The sequence below is a fragment of the Protopterus annectens genome, chromosome 5.part0 (assembly GCF_019279795.1).
Source record: "Protopterus annectens isolate FY-2018-M chromosome 5.part0, PAN1.0, whole genome shotgun sequence".
NCBI classification, from domain to species: domain Eukaryota; kingdom Metazoa; phylum Chordata; order Ceratodontiformes; family Protopteridae; genus Protopterus; species Protopterus annectens.
The window spans coordinates 1,846,618,947-1,846,634,020 of NC_056735.1; the positions used below are offsets into that span (position 1 = coordinate 1,846,618,947).

A 15,074-nucleotide genomic window follows, 5' to 3' on the forward strand; every position below is an offset into this window, starting at 1 on the left:
TTCTTTGTATTCAGATATCTTTACTGCCAACAAATAAGGGGCATAGTGATGGGAGGTGCCCTTAGTTACTTACAATTTATTTATGGGTTAACGAGAGAAACAAAATAGAAAGGGCTGCTGCCAAACATAGGGAGCCTGAAGCAAGAAAAATAACCAGAGATCCTGTAGAGCTTTTAGAGATTTTCTGGAAAGTTTATGAAATTTGTATAATGCAGAGAAGTGGGGAAATCAAGAAATACTTATGGAAGACTTAAATATGCTAAGGTTAGTGGTAGGCTCAACAATTAACAGATAAGATAGGAAGTGATCAGATCAAAATGGTGGCATAGCCAAACCGCAGGAAAGTCTCAACAAATAGATGGTATTCCCTGGATGTTTGGAAGCTATAAGGGAAGAAAATAGTACAGATCTGGAAGGTTTTATTTAGCAGTATTTTAAAAGAAGGGAACACACCAACATCTGGAAAAAAATTGTGGTGGCTATAATTCCTAAAGATGGTAAAGGCCCATCCAATCCAACTTCATATAGGCCAGTTTCAACTTTGAAAACATGTTTATAAAGTGTTTATGTCTATAATGGCTTAATGGTAAAAGTGTTGCCAAAATTATTATATATGGACCAATATGTTTTTGTGGATGGGAGGCAAACATTTAACAACATTAATAGAGCACTGATGATCCAGATAGGAGCAGAATGTAAGAAAATACCACTGTTGTTGGTGGATCTTAATGCAGAGAAAACATTTGTCAGAGTAAACTGGGATTTTATGAGTAGGGGAATGGAAACATTTGCATTTGCTGATGTAATAATAAGGCTAATTAGGATGATATGTGAGGATTTGTGGCAAAAATCAAAGTGGGAAGGTTTCTCTGTGATAACTTGTCTCTGAATAGATGAACTAGACAGGATATGGGTTAAAAAGGATTATGTTATGGCGGCTAATGATATGTGGGAAGAGACTAAAGAAAAGATAATACAAAAACTGAGAAACTGGAAGCTCTTGCCTATGGATATGGATAGCAAGATACAAGCAGTAAAATGTTTTAGTCCCTTCTATTTTATACACAGGTCAGGCATATGTTTATCAACCACAGGAAAAATGGTGGAGTGTAATTAATAAATAATTGAAAGATTTAATCTGGTAGGGGAACAGGGCAAGAGTCAAATGTGATAGGTTGATCCTTCCAATAACAAGGAGGTTTAGGATTAACTAATTTGAAGGGATGGAGCTACACAGTTATGGCTTTGGTACATAACCCAAGCTGAAAGCTACAGTTCAAAGTGGGAAGAGATGATGATGATCCTTGGGGGTAATTCAAGAAATAATGAAAGAGTGGGATTTTGGACATAGATCCTTACAGAGAATTACAACAGCCATACAGAATACTATATTCATAAAGTAGCAGAAAGTATTCTAAGAACTAAGCCAACACAGTAAATGAGAAAGGAGATTCTGCCACTAGAGGTGACTGCAATTATGGGTACAGAGAATAGGCAAGAGGGGGCTGGAATTTACTGAAGAAAATGGCGAAAGAACTAAGGTATCAGGAACAATTAATTAGAGAGGGAAAGGTAATAGAATAGGAAGAGGCCAGGAAGACATTTGGACTGCAGTCTAGAGATTGCATTCCCTATCAGAGACTGATATCAGAGTATTGACAAACAGGGGATAAGGGAGTATTTAAAGGATGTGGTTATTTCTGTTGGGGAACCATTGAAATTGGTGATGTCAAGAGTTCTACGAGTATTCTTCAGCTTTTGTGAGATTACAAATTGTCATACTTTTTTGTTTTGGAGGGGTTCAGGAGTAGCTTATGGTTGTTTAACCAAGAATTAAGGGAGTGGAGATCAGATTGAAGCAGGGTTTGAATAGTTGAATGTGATGGACTGAATTGAAGGATAACCATATCAGCTATAGAAAGAGTGGTAGGAAGGTTAGGGACGCCAGAGGGTGGTTTGTTAATAAAGTTTGAAAACAACAGTGGGATGAGTGTGGATCCCTAGGGCACTCCTCTGGTAAGAGGAGGTTGTTAATTATACATGAAATTCCTTCAGTACAGTTGTTCAACCTGGTGATGATCTTTTCCAATACAAAAATCTCACTTTGTTGTATGTGGACTACATTTCTAAATACCATAAAAGTTGTTTGGTTGAAAGGTACTTCAGCACAATTAATGATAACAGTATGAATCCACTATTTTCCAAGTTTGATATTCTTGTGCATATAATGTCTGATAATGGTTTGCAGTCTTGCCAGCTAGGAATTTCAAACTTTTGCCAAATAATGGGCATTTGCACACAATTTTAAGTCCCAGATACCTAAACTCAATTGGTCAAGGATACAGGATGATTCAAACACAGTGAAACCATTCTGAAAAATTGTGAATATTACAATCAAATGGACTGTTATTTTTCTCTGTTGAAATATAAGAATATGACTCCAGTTTGTAGGACTTTTGCCAGCACAGGTAGTAAGACAAGAAATTAAGGTGCAGGTTACCTGCATAATTGCCTTGTTAGCTCCAGAGAGTAGAGACCCAGCAAAAGTTACAGAGAAGACATCTGAAAAAGAAAATATTTTATGGCAAGACAGAAGGAACTTTTTCTTCTGAAGGAATGAGCGAGACTAAGGATTGATGCTCATCATACTGATCTTTGCTACAGTAGCCTAAGCTATATGGGTTATATCCTGCGTAGGATATAACAGGCAGCCAACTTCCTAAGCTTCAGGGCACCTTCCACACACCAAAACCATTAGACAGCTTAAGCTGAGCAGACTAAAAGTCAGGTTTAAGTGCCAAGCCCTTCAGAGATTTCATGCCATTGAAGAGAGTGCTCCTGTGCAGGCTTTCGAAGATTGGTCAACTAATGCTGCACTATTACTGGACAGATAAGTTCCCTTAAGAGATAAAACTTTCAGCTTTACTTTTTTGTTGTCTTAACTACTTTTCAGATTAAAACAACTATTTTAAAGATACAAAAAATATTTTATTGACTGTCATGTTATTTTTATATTCTTGTAAATGGGAGTGCTCTTTTTTACTTTTGTGTTAAAAGGTTATTAAACGTTGTTTAACACTAGTTTTTCTGTGGATAAATTGTATTTACTTTAATTTTGGGTGTTGGGGAAAAGTGGTTTGAGTGTTTTTTTACTTTGTGTTTTGTGGGAAATGTGGCTTTCCTGCTTTATCTGACTATTGCTGCTAAACTTACCTAGAAAACAAGCTCCATTTTTGGCTTGACTATGGAAATAACTACTGGCCCTCTGTCTGACCTTCTTCTAGCCACTAAAAGAAAAAGTTAACTAAGCAGCCTTTGCCACCACAACAGTTAAGTGATTTGCCTCAGCTGTAGATTTGTGACTCTGCTGTGGCCAAAGCTGGTTCCTCAGACCACTCATCTTTTTCCCTGGATCATTCTGGTGCTGTCCATGCAACCACTATGGACCAGGAATTAGCCATGTCCTTTGTTACTGGTGGGATCCCCTCTGTGAGCAAGGGAGAGCCACTCTTGTTGATCTTGGTAGGAAGGACAGGGAATATGCCCCTTTTGGCCAGAATACTATTGCCATCCCTGTGGAAGCTGTTGCTAGCGATATTTGGTCATTTTTCCCCAACTTTCCTGTCAAAAAGGAACAGAAAACTAAACATTTAACTTGTTCTGCATCAATTTCTCAGGACAGGAGTAATTTATTGGGCATAGCTTAGGTCCTTGTACAGACTATTGACTCTTCTTTTAAGATAGTTTCTGGTAAAAAAAGGGATTCCTCTTTTTCTGAAGATGTTCAAGATTTTGAATCTGTAGGAGAATGTGAAGGGACAATTGCAGTTATTTCTCCTCAATTTTCTGATTCAGATTCAGAGAATAATATGGTATATGAATCTTCCTGTGAGGGATTCTCTTTCTGCAAGACTATTTCCAGAATGTGCCAGTATTTTCAGTGGGGGAACACTGAAGTTTCTCAGTCCCTCAAAAAATACTGTAAATTGTTACAACTGGCATTTCTAGAACCTTCACCCGTCCCCCATTGCTGCCAGTAGTGGAGGATGTATTTGTCTCATCCAGTGGTTTCCATGACAGCCAGCCTGCTGGTCCTAAGAAAGCAGATAGAATTTAGGAAGTTCCTTATAGCATTAGTTAATCCAGCTGCTGCCAAACATTTTGTTAATTCTAACGCTCCTCCTTCTAACAAAGATGGCAAAGTTATTGGCAAGTTTGGGAAAAAAGTGTGTGCTTCTGCTACTTGGATTTTTAGCATTTTGAATTGTCAGGCTGATGTGGCAATGTTTTTTCTATAGAATTGTGAAAGTACAAGTAATGTTTTAACTGTAATTTTTTCTTGTGAAGAAAATCTGCTTTTGTGTTGTTTAGTTTTTTCCATTTCTAAAGTCACTACTCATTGTTTAAAGTGTGTTTAAGACTCTGTATATACTGGATCCAGAGCTGTTACCACTGGTACTGTGTTGAGGAGGTTTGCATGTTGGTGTTCTCAGGATTTGTTAGAAGATTAAAAATTCAATACATTCCAACATTTCAATATTTCTTTCATTCCCCTTGAAATAGTCTCTTAAGTTTAATTTTCTAATAAACTTAAAAATTTTGATTTTTGAGTGGAGAATTTCCTCGCTTACTAGTTGCAGACTTTTTTGGGGGAAAGGGGACTTACAAAATGACCATCGGAAAAGATCAAGGAGTAGTTATGAAAATGGACTGGACTTTAATAGGGAGTCAGTGTATAACCCGTACATTTAAAAGAGGTAAATGTCACTGAAATAATTAAATCAAAACTTTATTTAGAAAATGATTATTTGGTTAATTTGTCTGGTTTTGACTTTTCAAGTGATGAAGTTTCTGTTTTGAACAGAGGTTTAAAGTGTATTCCTATGGCTTTGGCTAGGTTGTATGAAATTAAAATTGAAATTTTTAAGAGTAAGCTGGGATTTTATGAGTAGAGCAGTAGAAGCATTTGTATTTCCTGATACAATAATAAAGTTAATTAGAAGGATATACGAGGGATAAGAGACAAAAAAAATCAAACTGGGAGAGTTCCTTTCTGAAAAGTTGTCTATGAACAGAGGAACCAGGCAGGGGTGTCTTCTTTCCCCCTTGATGTTTGCATTATATTTAGAACCATTGGTAAAAAAGGGACTTAGAAATTCAAGAATATAATTGGTATAGAAAAGTTGTCTTTATTTGCAGATGATATTATTTTGTACTTGATGGAACCAGAAAAGGACATCTCAGTGCTGTGAAACAGTCTGAGACAGTTTTTATCAGGACATAAAATTAATGAAAGACAAAACAAAGGCTATAGCTACATTTATCCACACATGAATTGGTTCAGCAATACCCATATTTACGGGGAACATGATAAAATGAAATATTTAGGAGTATGGATTTAAAATGATTCTGTTATAACAGCTAAGGATATGTGTGAAAGAACTAAACAAAAGATAATGCAAAAATTGAGAAACTGGAATCTCTTGCCTATGGATATGGAAACGATTGGGAAGAAAAATTAGATATGCAATTCTCAAATAAACAAAAGGAGGACATATGTATGGCTCCCAGATATGCAACAAAATATAGAAGATGTATGATTTTTGCCTGGAAGTGTTTGCATAGATACTTTTATACCCTAAGCAGACTCCACAAAGTTTTTCTTCTTGTAGATGTCAAATGCTGGAGGTGTAATTGTGAAGAAAGAGGTATCTAAGCATATTTTCTCAGAGTGTAATGAGTTGGCTGACTTTAAAAATTCCCTACAGAGTACTCTGTTAGGAATACTTGGTGAGCAAATGAGTGTAACTAAGAAAATGATTTTTTTAGCTTGGATACATGATCTGAATTACGTAGATATAGTAAGGCCTTGTTAAATTTAAATCTGGTGGCTACTAAAAAGCAATTACTAGAAAAAGGAAATCAAAACCTAAACCAACTATACTCAAAGTAGTTAACAGAGATAAAAGAACATGAAGTGGGATTGTTAGGAAAGGGTAGGAGTGAATTACACAGAAAAAATGGAAATTATAGGAACAATGTATGCAGAACAGTGTTTTGGAATAGGAACGAGATTTAACAGCAAAAACTGAACAGCTTATGTAATGTTACTTTGATTATATGATATATAGTGATATATATGATGTATACTGTTTGGAAATGTGAACTTTTAATATGGTTTGATTAGTTTTCTATAAATGTGAGTTTGCCTGTGTCTCAAGTTATAATTCAAAAAGTGTTTAAAAAATACAGAGCATAAAGAGAGAGAGTTCAAGTTCCGCATTTGAGGTATTGGCAACTCTTTTGATCACTGGATTGAGCTGTATGACTTTGACATCCCTGGAAAATTTACTTCTTTTTTCATAATCCAGAAGTACTACAGAACATCTTGTACTACACACAAACATACACGTGCACAAAACAAAAAGCAGAAGATTATTAAAGTTCCGTAAATAGAAAACGACTGAAGATCCTTTAGGCAATCTCCCTGGTCCAGGACTGATCATTATAGCAGCACACTTGATAAAAAGTAAGCAGTGTAGACTTAGAATACATTTTGTACACATTGATAATGAGCATTTTAGAATGATATTCTCAATAAGTGAATTATACTTGCTTCATTGTAAGTATAAATAAGTGACTCACTGTGTGTTATTAGGCCTAATTCATAAATACTATCTAACAATAAAATTATTGCATCTGCAACATAAGGTTCCTAGTGTAACACATTTTTATTGCTATATGTGACTGGAAGTTATTAATATATGTAGTCCATTGTGCTATTTAATAAGATCTGAAGGAAATTAATGCGTCTAATATGTCTATTATATGTATTTAATGAGGTAGGTGTTTCATAAATTTGTGGTAACTGCATTTGCTATATCTGTTCATTTAAGCAGAGAAGCGGATCAGAAAAGATCAGAAAGTAGGGAAGGACATTATTCAGAAAATGTAAACACTAAGCCTGTTTACCTGTTGTTCATCTTTTAACACTTGAAGCAAGAAACACCATAGCAGAGAGCATGCTACTAATTATACCGAAATATGGATGCTAACTTATTTCAGCAGGATCCTACATCAACTGCTACATACTTCAAACAGTTGTGAACAAAATCTGTAGATTTATGGTCAACTCATCTAGGTTACAGCATAACTGTACAACTCTTATAAAAGCAAATACTTTGCATATCACACTTAGAACTCGCCTATCTTTAACTTTATTATTATTTAAGATTTCTCATTGTCCCCCAATGATTCCTTCCTTTAATGTAAACCTTACACCAGACACAATCATCTATTTCCAATTTCCTTTCCCTCCATGCCCCACACTACTAGTTAGAATGTTTAAAAAAGCATTTTGTATTGAACTTAGTTCTGTTTAACATCATGTCCCTGCCCAATTTGCAGCCATTCAAGTAGAAAAAATTTGTTTGCAGCTGTCTAAGGAGGTCATTAATTCCAGTGGATATTATATGTGTAATGTAGCTCTCTAACGGTAGGAAAAAAATTATTTTCAGTACTATTTCATATTGTTATTTATTTTTACTTTACTATAGTTCTATGCATTGTTTTGAAATATAGTGTTATATTCCTGTGTTTATCTTGGCTATGTAACAAGATCGTAGCTGAAATTGGGCCATAGAGCAGGTCTCTAACTTAAACAGTCAGTCAATTAAACAAAAGAACATATACCCATTCATTGAAGAAGGGTACGAATAACTAAGATTAAAGCCTAGAAATGATGGAAGACCTTACAAAGCAGAGCAGCTTGACCATTCAAATCAGCATCTAGAAAAGAAATTAATGGGTTACACACTGTACTTTGTTTTATAACCTGAATGTTCTTACTGTTCAAAGGTGCAGCCAGGCATAATCTTTTGTTTTATGAGCACAAATTTTCTGAGCATCATTTAGAAATATTGTATCTTTTTCCTGGTCATACTACGTGTACAACTGTCTAAACGAATACCTCTAATAACAGGTACACAGCTAGCTTACACAGAGGATTGCTGATCTAAAAATAATATCTTTAATAGCTACAGAGGGAGTAGTTGGAAATTATGTATTCATAAGTACTAGGGGAGCAGCATTTTGAGAGAGTTGTCCTTTTTTTAAATGACAAGTGGGTTTTGGGGACAGCACTAAGACTGTGAGTACAAAATAAAATTCACTGACTATGACCCTACTTCTGCTGCACTTTATGAGTGTAACCATATGTGACTATGGACTTCCACCTGCTGAAAAAATCTGGTCATGCGACTAACACCTCCAGCTAGTATCCATTCATATTATGGCAGAGTTAAGTGGAAATTATATTTTAGTTTTTATTTCCGGCTCCTTATTAATGTGCAAGTCCTTTGTGAATAACATTCATGTTTGATCTCAAAAGATCTCAATTTCCCCAAAACAAGCATGTTCAAAAATAATGAAATTAGGGAAAACAAGAGAAAAATGGTTTTGGCAGTGGTCATGCCCCCTGTAACTTGTATATACGAACTTTAAGATTTCCATATCTGGGGATAGGAAAAGTCCTTGTGACACTGCAATATTGATCTTAAAATATAGAACATGAGTTAATTGCTAGTGTCTTTATTACAAGCCTGACACATTTTATTTTATTAAAAAGTTACTGATATATGAGACTTATTAACAAGTTATCTTGCAGACATAACATTGCTCCAAAACATTATTAAGTACAGTGTGCTTTTTTAAGAGATTGTCATGATGCAATGCATGTAGGTGAGCTGCACTGACAATGTCATGGAGAGGCAGCATTCACTTTTCAATGGAGCATGTGCACAGCTGCTAACATTTGCACTGTTCTTGTGTGTGTGTGTGTGTGTGTGTGTGTGTGTGTGTGTGTGTGTGTGTGTGTGTGTGTGTGTATATATAATAAGGCATACCTCACAACCTCTTAGCTTAAAAAATCTAGACAGAGCCTGATGTAATGGGGGGGACAAAGGACTAAAAATAGCAATGGATTTTAAATATTACTCATAAACCTAGAAACCTGCTAGAATAAAAGGATTTGTGTTACAATGCATTTTCTGAAGGATATAAAGTATGACACTCAAATCTATGTCACTATTTAGAGGCTTCACTCCTTTGGTCTTCCCAATGATTTGCCAGAAAACAAGAGGTTTTATGAGGAAAAGGCCAAATATATGAGGCAAAAATGTGGACATTCTGCAAAAATATGTACAGTTGAGAGGTATGTATATAGGTATATATACTTTATAATGGGTGATTTCAATTATCCTTCCATCAACTGGTGTACCTGCAACTCTAAATTAGGGTATGCCAAAAGATTCCAAAACCTGGTAAACACCAACTCCAACTCCTTAGAATAAATGTTTAATCATCTCACCAAGGGTCAGAACATTCTGGATCTGATCCTCTCCAGCATTACCCACCAAGTGTAACAAGCCTTTAGTAGTTCCATCTCTGCTGAAGTCAAACCACAAATGAGTAATGTTCTCCTTTAAAGCCATTGACCTCACAACAGTACACTATTCTGTATTTAAAGACTTTAAAACATACACATTCTAATGGCTAACTGTCTAAGTTTCCCTGCAGTGTCACATCTCACCATGAACTTTCAGCGGCTACTTTTTCATCTGAACTCTACATCCACATAGAAAAGTGTATAGCCTAGCAGTCCCCACTAGAACCAAATATGAGAAATTTAAAAATAAACCACCTTAATGACCCACCACTCTAAAAAAAGTGCTAGAACAAAAGACAAATAAAAGCATTTTTTTTTAGTCCCATTAACAATTTCACCCACATTAGTAATCTAATCAATAAGATCAGTAAGGAACTAAAAAATGACCACTGATACCAAAGCTGAATTCGAACTGAAATTGGCATCAAATGCGAAAGTTAGCTAAAAATCCTTATTTGTTGGTTTCCTAATGTAAGACATAACACCTTGCAATGTGCACAAATAATCCAAAATAGCATTATGCACTCTGATCCTAAAGATGTACGAGCATGCCTGCAAACAAATTTAGTGCAAATTTTGCTACAGAACTGAAATTCCACAGACGCTTTTTACTTGAGGTATGAAGGTACAGTATTCAAATAATTTTTTAGTGCCTTTAAGGCGTAATGTGGAGAGTATCCCTGGTGTCTGGTGTTCCCCCAACCCATGGGCTTCGTGCTGCAAAACTGTTATTTATTTATTTTTTTTTCCCCAAGTGCCTTTAAGGCATGCTGTAAAGAAAGTTATACCTGATGTGTAGTTTTTCTCCTAACTCTTGCGTTTCCTGCTGGAAAGCTATTGTTTTATTAATATTTTAAGTGCCTTTAAGGCACGCAGTAAATAGAGTTATACCTGGTGTCTAGTGCTTCCCCTCACCCCCACCCACATCATCCTTTTTTTTTTTTAAGTACCTTTAATGCAAAATATCCTGAACATCTCTGCTGTCCATTATTTCCCCCAGCAGTGTAGCAGGATTTGCTCTTTAGTCTAGAAAAATGTGCAGGTATGAAACATTCAACAAATATACATACACACACACACACACACACACACACACACACACACCTACATAACCTGTCCCCTCACTAATCTCCCTACTGTGACCTCCCAGGCAGATATAGACTCACAAACATACACACAACCCCGAACACTTACTGCCTGATAAACTCCCTGGCATTTACCTCTTCTGTGATGGTCAAACATGACCTTTTGACCATGCTCATTGACAAGGGCAGCCATGAGTGGCTATGTTACTTTACGCAGCAGACTGATTCTCTGAATTGCTTGGCTGAATAAATGCCTTGCTGCAGGCATTTCTGGGATAGAGCACATGGCTAATTAGCATATACCTTCCCCAGGAATGCCTCATTAGCATTTAGCAGTGCCACAGAGACATTCCCATCATGGCACTGCACATTTTCCATGCCACAGCACTGTGGTAGGGCTGTCTCTGAGTCAGAAATGGTTACTGCAAGGTGTACTCTTTTGAAATGGGCCAAGTATGTGTACATAGGCATAATGTAGATGTTAGATATGCATGACTGCATATTTACAAGTTGAGGGCATCTTTGATATGACGGATTCTGATAAATAAGAAGGCAACTGTAGGATGAAAACGAACAGCACTCAGTAGAATTGTGTAAGTGGATGGATACCTGTGCAGGCAAAAATCATATTCGTATTCCAAGGCACTGGCATGATAAAAGATCACCTGACTCGTTATTACCTTACTTCACCATACTTCTCCCTTTCGATGTCTTATTTATTAAACTATCTCTCTTATTAGACTATATGCAAATAATACTATATGTGGCCATTTCTGGTGCTTACAGCTCATAGACATCTATAACTAACCATCACTCAGACTGTCAGACTCATATTTATTGAACATGCCAGTCAGACCTTCACTCTCCTTATCTAGATACCTCATGATCTGCCCTACTATTTGCTCACGCATCTGTATCTGCTTTATCTGTTTCCTAGAGCAAAACCGTTGATATCCTATTACAGCTATTCGCAAAGAGTAATCATTTTTAGTGTTATTGCATCTTCTACTATAATTAACATGAATATATATGCATGTTTGATATGACTGAATGCTTATTTAATTAATACTTGTGTTTAGATTCTACAAAAATGTATCATACTTGACATTAGAGCATATTATCTGGGGCTTTTTCTTCCTGGGCATCCAATGAGAAACAACTATTCCTAACTCAGATTGATGGGCTTTCTACATGTTTATATACACTGGTGTGAGTATTGCTGGGTTTTCTGTATGTTTATATACACTGGTGTGAGTACTGGTGGACTTTCTATATGTTTATATACACTGGTGTGGGTATTGGTGGGCTTTCTATATGTTTATATACACTGATGTGAGTATTCGTGGGCTTTTCTATATGTTTATATACACTGGTGTTGGTATTGGTGGGCTTTCTATATGTTTATATACACTGGTGTGGGTATTGGTCGGCTTTCTATATGTTTATATACACTGGTGTGAGTATTGGTGGGCTTTCTATATGTTTGTATACACTAGTGTGAGCACAGGAGATTAAACTGCTGCTACAGTACAGTATCTTCAGCAGCTTTATATGACAGAAGGCGTGACAAAGGACCACATTGTGTGTATGTCTGTTTGTCTATGTTTGTTTGCCTGCGTATATCTGTGTGTGTATTTGTAGTATGTGCATTGGAGGAGTTGCTTGGGGATCAGAAGTAGTACTTTCATAAGGCACAGTAGAGTGGGTTCTGCTTGCACATCTATGTAATTATGGACTAATATTGTTACTGTGCACAACCTTGATATGCAGTATAACTATCTGTCATGTTGTTTAGCTTATTTTCATATGTAATACACCTCAGCTGTCTGTTGGGTGCAAAGTAACATATTACTTGTGTAGTCATACTCAGAGAATGTGTGTGTACTAGTAGCTGGCCTTTTCCTTGTATTGCTTTGTTCACAGGCTCTGCAGTGCACCCAAGGTCTCTGAAAATTCACCAAAATGAGTTAGGGACATTCTTACTGTGTGGACAAAATCAAAACTTTTCTTTATAGTGGTGTTAAGGGTTAGGCACATTAGTAATATTCATATTTGTTAGACTTTTGTGTGGTATTTTTCTGATGTGTACTAAACAAGAATAACTGCTTACTTCACAAATATAGCTGTAGAGCAATGCTCCTGACTCTTGCTGTCATAAGCAGAAATGCTTAGGAGCCTGTAAAACAGAGGACCATAAATGGCACTTTTCTGCTTTAATGTTCTCCTTATAAAACATGTATTTTATTTTTGCATACAGGGACTACGCCCATCCACAGGAGATCCTTACTTTCAGCGACGCCAGAGGCAAGAGGCACAGCTGGAGCACAAGGTGGAGCAAGTCAAACAGCAGGTTAAGAAGAATGAAATTAAGGAAGAGGTGATACATTTTTTACATGCATATCAGCTATTTTCTAGCTTCACAGACAATATATAAATATATCTAGATATAGATATGTAAACCATATAAAGCAAAGGGTAAGAAGATCACATCACACATGGGTATGCCCTTAAGGGGTCATTTGCATATATCCCATGGGTGTCCACTACAGGAGGTTTAAGGCAATACACAGTGAAGACTTCAGCTTGATTGGGTCTTGTGTGTGTGTGTGTGTGTGTGTGTGTGTGTGTGTGTGTGTGTGTGTGTGTGTGTGTGTGTGTGTGTGTGTGTGTGTGTGTGTGTGTGCATGTGTGTCTGTGTGCATGTGTGTGTGCATTGTTTTTAGTAACTTTAGATGTTACTAAACACAATTTGCAATTAGGACTTAATACCCTGCAAGGATTTTGCACAGGCCATGAAGGTAGAATGATCCACATGCTGTATAAGCTGACCTGTATGGGACACTGTGTACATAATGTTTACCAAGATATTAAATAACAGCTGATTCAGTATTTACTCCTACTTGAGTAAATATTGATGTGGAGAGGATGTAAGGGCAGTGCACACGATGAATATAGTCATTTGGTGTTTTCTGAGCTTAAGCTTACATCTGATAGTCTTTGAATAGGTGGCTGCCGAATTCTGAGGACCATAATTGTGATATTCTGAACAAGAGGAATAATGTGAATCAGGTAGAACATATGCCAAGCTTAAGACTGCAGTATGTCTGAGTATTCCCCTTACATCGAGGTACCGTAAGTTATGTATCAGTGGTGTGGCTGCAGGGGTGTAAATCCTCCCACAGAAACACTTTCAAGGTATAACAGTGAGTTTTGGAATTTACTGTTTCACTTTTGATTTGTAGTTCATTTTTTTGAAATGTTAGGACTCTCAAAATGTGGTCTCATATATTCATTAGGGAACCCTTTGAATAAGCATGGGGTGAGAGATTGTAGCAAATGCTTTCAACAAATCAAGGAAGACTGATGCTACTAACTTTCCTTCATTCAACTTAAAACTCTGCTGAGCTGAAGAGAGTAGATGGTGATCATTTAAGTAGCCTGTGATTTATCTGTGAATATACCTTTCCAATATTTTAGCTATGGAAGGAAAGTTAGAAAGGGGGCTGTTTTACTGATAAATCAAGCAATACTCATCTCTTGCAAAGAAAAGTGGTAATAGATGCTCTCCAGCATTTGGAGTACATCTTATTGTAGTATGTCACAAATGTCCATCATGCAGTTAGGGCATGTATTTATTTCTACTGCAATAGGCAGTACAGTATACAGCTTAATTGTATGACAAAGTCCACTATTATATAATAGGAAGAAATAATGTTTTATAAATCCCACCTAAAGAATTGACCTGAATGTTTCTTCCGTATGATTACTTAGCAGTGGAATATTTCTGATTGTGTTTCAAGCTGTTCATTAGCTGATTTGCACACCTTTCTATACCTTTATTAATATAGATCATTTTTATCATTCATGTATACACATCTCAATATAAAAATTGCATTTTAAAATATTAGGATAGGGAACATTGACATTCTTGTTTGTATAATATATTAAGTAAGTTATACTTAAAAGGTTACATAAGTAAAACATTCATTGATTATGTATACAATTCTTGGAATGTCTTAACTGATGAATTCCAAAGTCATTTAATCTTTCAGACATTTCCTACGTATTTTTCTGTCGTCCAAGTCTTACCATCAAGCATCTTCATAGTTCCTTAATAGCCCTTACTGTCCTCCATCCTGCTTGTCCTTGCTCCGTATATCAGCTCATGCCAGGGATGATTTATCTTTAGTAGGCAGCGGAGTGAGAGTTAGAAGATATTGTCAGCGCATAACTGTCTCCTCACTGTGGCAGCCACTGAACAGCACACTGCAGATGCAAGGCCTATTTTGCCAGGGTTTGTGTGCAGGTCTCTCCATGACTTGGCTGTTCCCTATTATATTAGATTATATGGTGACACTAGATGTAACATCTTTATTCACAAGTATACCGAATGATGTAGGTATAGATTTCTTGAGATTGTATTTGCTACGTAAAGGTTTAAATAACAACCAGATTATGAGGATCACTATGCTGCTAGAATTAGTTTTAAACAATAATGTATTCACCTTTAATAGTAGCTACTATCTTCAGACAAGAGGTGTAGC

The 15,074-nt window shown here is 36.4% G+C and overlaps 1 protein-coding gene across 4 annotated transcripts in view; it reads left to right on the plus strand.

Moving 5' to 3' along the window:
* The window catches only part of LOC122801936 (serine/threonine-protein kinase Nek5-like), a 626,240-nt gene that overhangs the window by 349,576 nt on the left and 261,590 nt on the right, over positions 1 to 15,074 (plus strand). For all 4 annotated transcript variants that reach the window (XM_044071668.1, XM_044071669.1, XM_044071670.1 and 1 more), the window contains one exon: positions 12,788 to 12,907. In XM_044071668.1, the coding sequence (XP_043927603.1) occupies positions 12,788 to 12,907 (120 nt within the window). The remainder of the gene's footprint in view (positions 1 to 12,787; positions 12,908 to 15,074) is intronic.